Below are 7,640 nucleotides of genomic sequence, written 5' to 3' on the forward strand. Positions count from 1 at the left end.
AGGAGAGGCTGAAATGAGGGACTGAGGCTAGAGAGAGAAGACATGAAGACCACAGGGGGCTGATGAGTAAGGGCTGTGCAAAGGAGTCACACATGAGCCGAGAACCAAAAATGGGTGGGGTGGGGTGATTAAGTCTTGACTGGAAAGATGGGAAACGGTGCGTAAAGAGGTCGCCTCTGTCCTTTCAGCTGTCTCAGTGTCTCCACCTACTCCCCCTCAGTGATGCAGCCAACTACAGGCTTCCTAAACAGGTTTTAATAAAAAACTATTGCCACGTGGAAGGAATCCCATGGTAAGGGATGTTCACTTTACCACTCCGAGTAAACACAGTACTGAAAGTCCAAGGTAATGCAGGAAAAGAAAAAGAAATAAACCCATACATTGTGGAAAGGAAGAAATGAATCATGACATGATTTTCTATGTAAAATCAACAAAAAAGCTATTAGAACTAATAAATGAGTCTAGAAAAATTGTAAGACTCAAGACTAATACACAAAAATCCATTGTATTTTCTTATAGTAATAAACAAATGGAGGGATTTCCCTTGGTCCAGTGGCTAAGACTCTGCTTTCCCAATGCAGGGGGCCCAGGTTCAATGCCTTGTCAGGGAACTAGATCCCACATGCCCAAACTAAGAGTTTGCATGTCGATACTAAAGATCCCATATGCTGCAGCTAAGGCCCAGTATAGCTTAATTAATTATTTTAAAATACAAATAAAAAAATAAATAAATAAAATAAAATACAAATGAAAATGAAATTTTAAAAATTATAACACAAAAAATGAAATGTTTAGAAAAAGGTCTAACACAATGGAGTCAAGATCTATATGCTAAAAATTGACACTAATGAAATAAATCAAAGAAGCTCTAAATAAATGGAGAGATATACCATGTTCATGGATTCAAAAACTCAGTATTATTAAAATGTCAGTTTTCAAAACTGATCTATAGGTTCAAACAAAAGACAAATGAAAATCCCAGCAAATGCTCTTATAGAAATCGACAACTTGATTCTAAAATTTATATAAATTTAGGTAAGATAAGTCAAGGTAACTAGAATAACCAACAAAACTTTGTAAAATAACAAAATAGGAGAACGCACATTGTATGATTTCAAGACAATATAAAGCTGCTAAGCAAGACAGGTGGTATTGATTTAAAAAAAAAAAAAAGACTCCAGAAATACATCTTCACCTGTATAGTCCATTGTTTTTTGACAGATATTCAAAGGCAACTCAATGGAAGGATAATCTTTTCCAAAAATGGTGCTGAAATAACCCATAAGCAAAAAAAAAAAATCTTGACCCATACCTTATATCATATACACAATTTAACCTCAAATGAATCACAGTCCTAAATATAAAACCTAAAACTATAAAATATCTAGAATAAAATATATAAGAAAATCTTTGTGACTTTGGGTTGGGCAAAGATTTCTTAGTTACATACCAAAAGCACAATCCATAAAAGAAAATACTGCTAACATAATTCATCAAAACTTAAAACTTCTGATCTTTGGAAGATACTGTTGAGAAAATGAGATGACAAGCCACAGATGTGGAGAAAATATTTGCAAAACACATATCTGAATCTTGAATATAGAAATCGTGAAGTGAAAGTCACTCAGTCAAGTCCAATTCTTTGTGACCCCATGGACTATACAGTCCATGGAGTTCCACAGGCCAGAATACTGGAGTAGGTAACCATTCTCTTCTCCAGGGAATCTTCCCAACCCAGGGACTAAACCCAGGTTTCCCACATTGCAGGCGGATTCTTTATCACCTGAGCCATAGAAATCTTAACACTCAATATTAAGAAGGCAAACCAACTTTTAATGGTCAAATGACTGGAAAAGAATTTTAATCAAAGATATAATGGTGGCAGGACTTCCTTAGTGGTCCAGGGCTAAGACTCTGAGCTCCCAGTGCAGAGGGCCCTACCAACATTACAAAGACTCATCCCTGGTCAGGGAACTGGATCCCACATGCCACAACCAAGAGTTCGAATGCCGTGCAGCTAAAAGATCCCACAAGCCAAAAGGAAGATCAAATATCTCACAAACTGCAGTTAAGACCCGGTACAGTTACATAAATAAATACTTTTTTAAAAAGATAAACTGATGACAAACAAGAACATGAAAAGATGTTCAAAGTCATTAGTCATTAGGAAAATGCAAATTAAAACCACAATGAGATATCACTATACTTTTCTTAGATCAGCTTAATTTTTTTAAAAATGACAATGCCAAATGTTAATGATTCAGAGCAACTGGAATTCCTATACATTGCTTACGGAAATTGAAGTGGTACAGCCATTTTGGAAGACAATTTGGCAGTTTCTTATAAAATTAGACATACAGTTACTATATGACACAGCAACACCACTCTTAAGTACATATCCCTTCCCCCAAAAAATGAAAACTTGTATTCACATGCCTGTACACCAACATTTATAATGGCCTCATTTCAGTTCACTTCAGTCACTCAGTCATGTCTGACTCTTTGTGACCCTATGGACTGCAGCACGCCAAGCCTCTCTGTCCATCACCAACTCCTGGAGTTTACTCAAACTCATGTCCATTGAGTCAGTGATGCCATCCAACCATCTCATCCTCTGTCATCCCTTTCTCCTCCCGCCTTCAGTCTTTCCCAGCATCAGGGTCTTTTCCAATGAGTCAGTTCTTTGCATCAGGTGGCCAAAGTATTGGAGTTTCAGCTTCAGCATCAATCTTTCCAATGAATATTCAGGACTGATTTCCTTTAGGGTGGACTGGTTGGATCCCCTTGCAGTCCAAGGGACTCTCAAGAGTCTTCTCCAACACCACAGTTCAAAAGCATCACTTCTTCGGCACTCAGCTTTCTTTATAGTCCAACTCTCATCCATACATAACTGCTGAAAAAACCACAGCTTTGACTAGACGGACCTTTGTTGGCAAAGTAATGTCTCTGCTTTTTAATATGCTGTCTAGGTTTGTCATAACTTTTCTTCCAAGGAGCAAGCGTCTTTTAATTTCATGGCTGCAGTCACCATCTGCAGTGATTTTGGAGCCCCCCAAAATAAAGTACGTCACTGTTTCCACTGTTTCCCCACCTATTTGCCATGAAGTGATGGGACCAGATGCCATGATCTTAGTTTTCTGAATGTTGAGTTTTAAGCCAAGTTTTTCACTCTCCTCTTTCACTTTCATCAAGAGGCTCTTTAGTTCTTCACTTTCTGCCATAAGGGTGGTGTCATCTGCATATGTGAGGCTATTGATATTTCTCCCGGCAATCTTAACTCCAGCTTGTGCTTCATCCAGCCTAGCGTTTCTCACGATGTACTCTGCATACAAGTTAAATAAGCAGGGTGACAGTATACCGCCTTGACATACTCCTTTTCCTATTTGGAACCAGTCTGTTGTTCCACATCCAGTTCTAACTGTTGCTTCTTGACCTGCATACAGATTTCTCAGGAGGCAGGTAAGGTGGTGTGGTATTCTCACCTCTTTAAGAATTTTCCATAGTTTGTTGTGATCCACACAGTCAAAGGCCTTGGCATAGTCAATAAAGCAGAAGTAGATGTTTTTCTGCAACTCTCGTGCTTTTTCGATGATCCAACAGATGTTGGCAATTTGATCTCTGGTTCCTCTGCCTTTTCTAAATCCAGCTTGAACATCTGGAAGTTCATGGTTCATGTACTGTTGAAGCCTGGTTTGGAGAATTTTGAGCATTACTTTGCTAGCATGTGAGATGAGTGCAATCGTGTGGTAGTTTGAACATTCTTTGGCATTGCCTTTCTTTGGGACTGGAATAAAAACTGACCTTTTCCAGACCTGTGGCCACTGCTAAGTTTTCCAAATTTGCTGGTATATTGAGTGCAGCACTTTCACAGCATCATCTTTCAGGTTTTGAAATAGCTCAACTGGAATTTTATCACCTCCACTAGCTTTGTTTGTAGTGATGCTTCCTAAGGCCCACTTGACTTTGCATTCCAAGATATCTGGCTCTAGGTGAGTGATCACACCACCATGGTTATCTGAGTAATGAAGATCTTTTTTGTACAGTTCTTCTGTGTATTCTTGCCACCTCTTCTTAATATCTTCTGCTTCTGTTAGGTCCATACCATTTCTGTCTCTGATTGTGCCTGAAATGTTCCCTTGGTATCTCTGATTTTCTTGAAGAGATCTCTAGTCTCTCCCATTCTATTGTCTTCCTTTATTTCTTTGCATTGGTCACTGAGAAAGGCTTATCTCTCCTCGCTATTCTATGGAACTCTGCATTCAAATTGGTATATCTTTCCTTTTCTCCTTTGCCTTTTCCTTCTCTTCTTTTCTCAACCATTTGTAAGGCCTTCTCAGACAATCATTTTGCCTTTTTGGATTTTTCTTGAGGATGGTCTTGATACCTGCCTCCAATACAATGTCACAAACCTCCATCCATAGTTCTTCAGGCACTCTATCTCTCAGATCTAATCCCTTGAATCTATTTGTCACTTCCACTGTATAATTGTAAGGGATTTGATTTAGGTCATACCTGAACGGTCTAGTGGTTTCTTCAATTTAAGTCTGAATTTAGCAATAAGGAGTTCATGATCTGAGCCACAGTCAGCTCCCAGTCTTGTTTTTGCTAACTATATAGAGCTGTATTGGAGAAGGTGATGGCACCCCACTCCAGTACTCTTGCCTGGAAAATCTCATGGACAGAGGAGCCTGGTAGGCTGCAGTCCATGGGGTCGCTAGGAGTCGGACACAACTGAGCGACTTCACTTTCACTTTTCACTTTCATGCATTGGAGAAGGAAATGGCAACCCACTCCAGTGTTCTTGCCTGGAGAATCCCAAGGACGGCGGAGCCTGGTGGGCTGCCATCTCTGGGGTCGCAGAGAGTCAGACATGACTGAAGTGACTTAGCAGACTTAGCATAGAGCTGTATATTGTCACCCTGCTTATTTAACTTATATGCAGAGTACATCATGAGAAACGCTGGGCTGGATGAAGCACAAGCTGGAATTAAGATTACCGGGAGAAACATCTATAACCTCACATATGCAGATGACACCACCCTTATGGCAGAAAGTGAAGAACTAAAGAGCCTCTTGATGAAAGTGAAAGAGGAGAGTGAAAAACTTGGCTTAAAACTCAACATTCAGAAAACTAAGATCATGGCATCTGGTCCCATCACTTCATGGCAAATAGGTGGGGAAACAGTGGAAACAGTGACGTACTTTATTTTGGGGGGCTCCAAAATCACTGCAGATGGTGACTGCAGCCATGAAATTAAAAGACGCTGGCTCCTTGGAAGAAAAGTTATGACAAACCTAGACAGCATATTAAAAAGCAGAGACATTACTTTGCCAACAAAGGTCTGTCTAGTCAAAGCTGTGGTTTCTTCAGCAGTTATGTATGGATGAGAGTTGGACTATAAAGAAAGCTGAGTGCCGAAGAAGTGATGCTTTTGAACTGTGGTGTTGGAGAAGACTCTTGAGAGTCCCTTGGACTGCAAGGAGATCCAACCAGTCCACCCTAAAGGAAATCAGTCCTGAATATTCATTGGAAAGATTGATGCTGAAGCTGAAACTCCAATACTTTGGCCACCTGATGCAAAGAACTGACTCATTGGAAAAGACCCTGATGCTGGGAAAGACTGAAGGCGGGAGGAGAAAGGGCTGACAGAGGATGAGATGGTTGGATGGCATCACTGACTCAATGGACATGAGTTTGAGTAAACTCCAGGAGTTGGTGATGGACAGAGAGGCCTGGCGTGCTGCAGTTCATGGGATCGCAAAGAGTTGGACACGACTGGGCAACTGAACTGAACTGAATGAGGATAATGGCGACCTCCATTAAAAGGTCCCATGCATGCACTGCTGCACTGAGTGCCCCCGACCCTGCAGCAGGCCACCGCTGACCCATGCCTCTGCCGGAGACTCCTGGACACTCACGGGCAAGTCTGGGTCAGTCTCTTGTGGGGTCACTGCTCCTTTCTCCTGGGTCCTGGTATGCACAAGGTTTTGTCTGTGTTCTCCAAGAGTTGTTTCCCCAGTCCTGTGTAAGTTCTGGCAGCTCTATGCTGGGGTTAATTGCAACTCCTCCAGGAGGGCTTATGCCATACCCAGATCTACTGTACTCAGAGCCCCTGCGCTTGTGGCAGGCCACTGCTGACCCGTACCTCAGCAGGAGACACTCAAACACAGTTCTGGCTCAGCCTCTGTGAGGTCTCTGGGTCCTGGTGCGCACAAGGTTTATTTGAGCCCTCCAAGTGTCTCTGGTGAGTATGGGGTTTGATTCTATACGTGATTTTGCCCCTCCTACCATCTTGCTGGGGCTTCTCCTTTGCCCTTGGACATGGGGTATCTTTTTTTGGTGAGATCCAACATTCTCCTGTTCTGCCTCATTTATAATCACCAAAACCCAAAAACAATGCAGATATCCTTCAACTGGCACAAATGAGTAAACAAGCTGTGACACACCTGTATGATGAAATACTACACAAATAAAGAGAAGGAAACTCCTGATACGGGAAACAACCTGGATGAATCTCAAATGGATTATGCTGAGTAAATGAAACCAGACTCAGAAGGCTATGATTATATGAAATTCTGAAAATGGAGAAACTGTTGGGCTAGAAAACAATTCTGTAATTGCCAGGGGCTGCAAGTTGGGAGAGAAATGGACTACAAAAGTCCATGAGGGAATTTGGGGAGTGAGGGGAGGGTGGATGGAGCTATTCTAAATCTTGGTTATGGCAGTGATTACAGAACTGTATGTTTGTCAAAACTCATACAACTGTGCACTAAAAAGGGTGAATTTTACTGTGTGTAAAGAAAAAAGTCCTATCAAGGTTTCCAAGTTTCCACTGCACCAAGATTAAAGTATCTATCTGACTTCTTTGCCTTTTAAATCTGGTCAATCCCAGGCAGATCACTTGATTGCGCAATGCACACCTGCTGCGATTAGAAGTGTTCCCTCATCCTCCTACCAACATTCCACAGACTTTTAGGCTTCCGTGCTTTTTTGCAATCTTTGCCCCTCACAGCAATGCCTCGCCTTCTGCCGTCCAAAACCGCTAAGTGGCACGTCCAACTCCACACCGCGGTCCTCACTGAACTCTCAGTGCTCTGAGTTTGTGCTACACAATGTCGGCAGACCCCTCTCAGCGCGTTCGCTGGTGTCGGGTGAGTTACTCTGATTTCCGGTTCCTTGTCAACACACACGCAGGATACAGCCTTACTCGCTTCCACGCCCATGGCTCAAAATAATGCGCACGCGGCCTAGCACTCACTAGTGCACCTTCCACGCAAGAAGAGCGACTACCGAGCTCCGGAAGGAGGTGAGATCTGAGCTGAATCTGCGTCTGGAAGGGCTCACGAGGCACCTTCGAGAGAGCTCAGGCCATCAAAGATCAGGGCGAAGGAGAAAGCGCAAGGTGCGGAAGCCCGGGAGGGGTGACCACCCACAGCCCAATACCATCATGGCGCCCCGCTCGTCCTCACGTACCTTGCCCTCGTAGGAGCGCTCCGCCGCGCTCACCGACATGGCCTGGATCAGCAGCAACAGGAAGAGGGGCACCAGGAAGCCGGCGGCGGGTACAGCAACCAAGATGCTGCACAGCAGCTAAGGAGCAGCGCCTCCGGGCAGACCTCCTTGGCCCCGCCCCTCGCCT

The 7,640-nt window shown here is 43.0% G+C and overlaps 1 protein-coding gene across 5 annotated transcripts in view; it reads right to left on the bottom strand.

Moving 5' to 3' along the window:
• Nucleotides 1-7,640, bottom strand: part of TFRC (transferrin receptor) — a 149,589-nt gene that overhangs the window by 141,327 nt on the left and 622 nt on the right. For 4 of the 5 annotated variants that reach the window (XM_010834328.1, XM_010834327.1, XM_010834326.1 and 1 more), the window contains exon 1: nucleotides 7,475-7,631. Coding sequence is in view for 1 of the 5 variants with exons in the window: in XM_010834322.1 (XP_010832624.1) it covers nucleotides 7,475-7,580 (106 nt within the window). In the remaining 4 variants the exon portion in view is untranslated. Of the gene's footprint in view, nucleotides 1-7,474; nucleotides 7,632-7,640 lie in introns of those variants that run through there. The other variant, XM_010834322.1, reaches the window with a different exon arrangement.

This window comes from Bison bison, unplaced genomic scaffold, assembly GCF_000754665.1.
Source record: "Bison bison bison isolate TAMUID 2011002044 unplaced genomic scaffold, Bison_UMD1.0 scf7180017864032, whole genome shotgun sequence".
Lineage (NCBI taxonomy): Eukaryota > Metazoa > Chordata > Mammalia > Artiodactyla > Bovidae > Bison > Bison bison.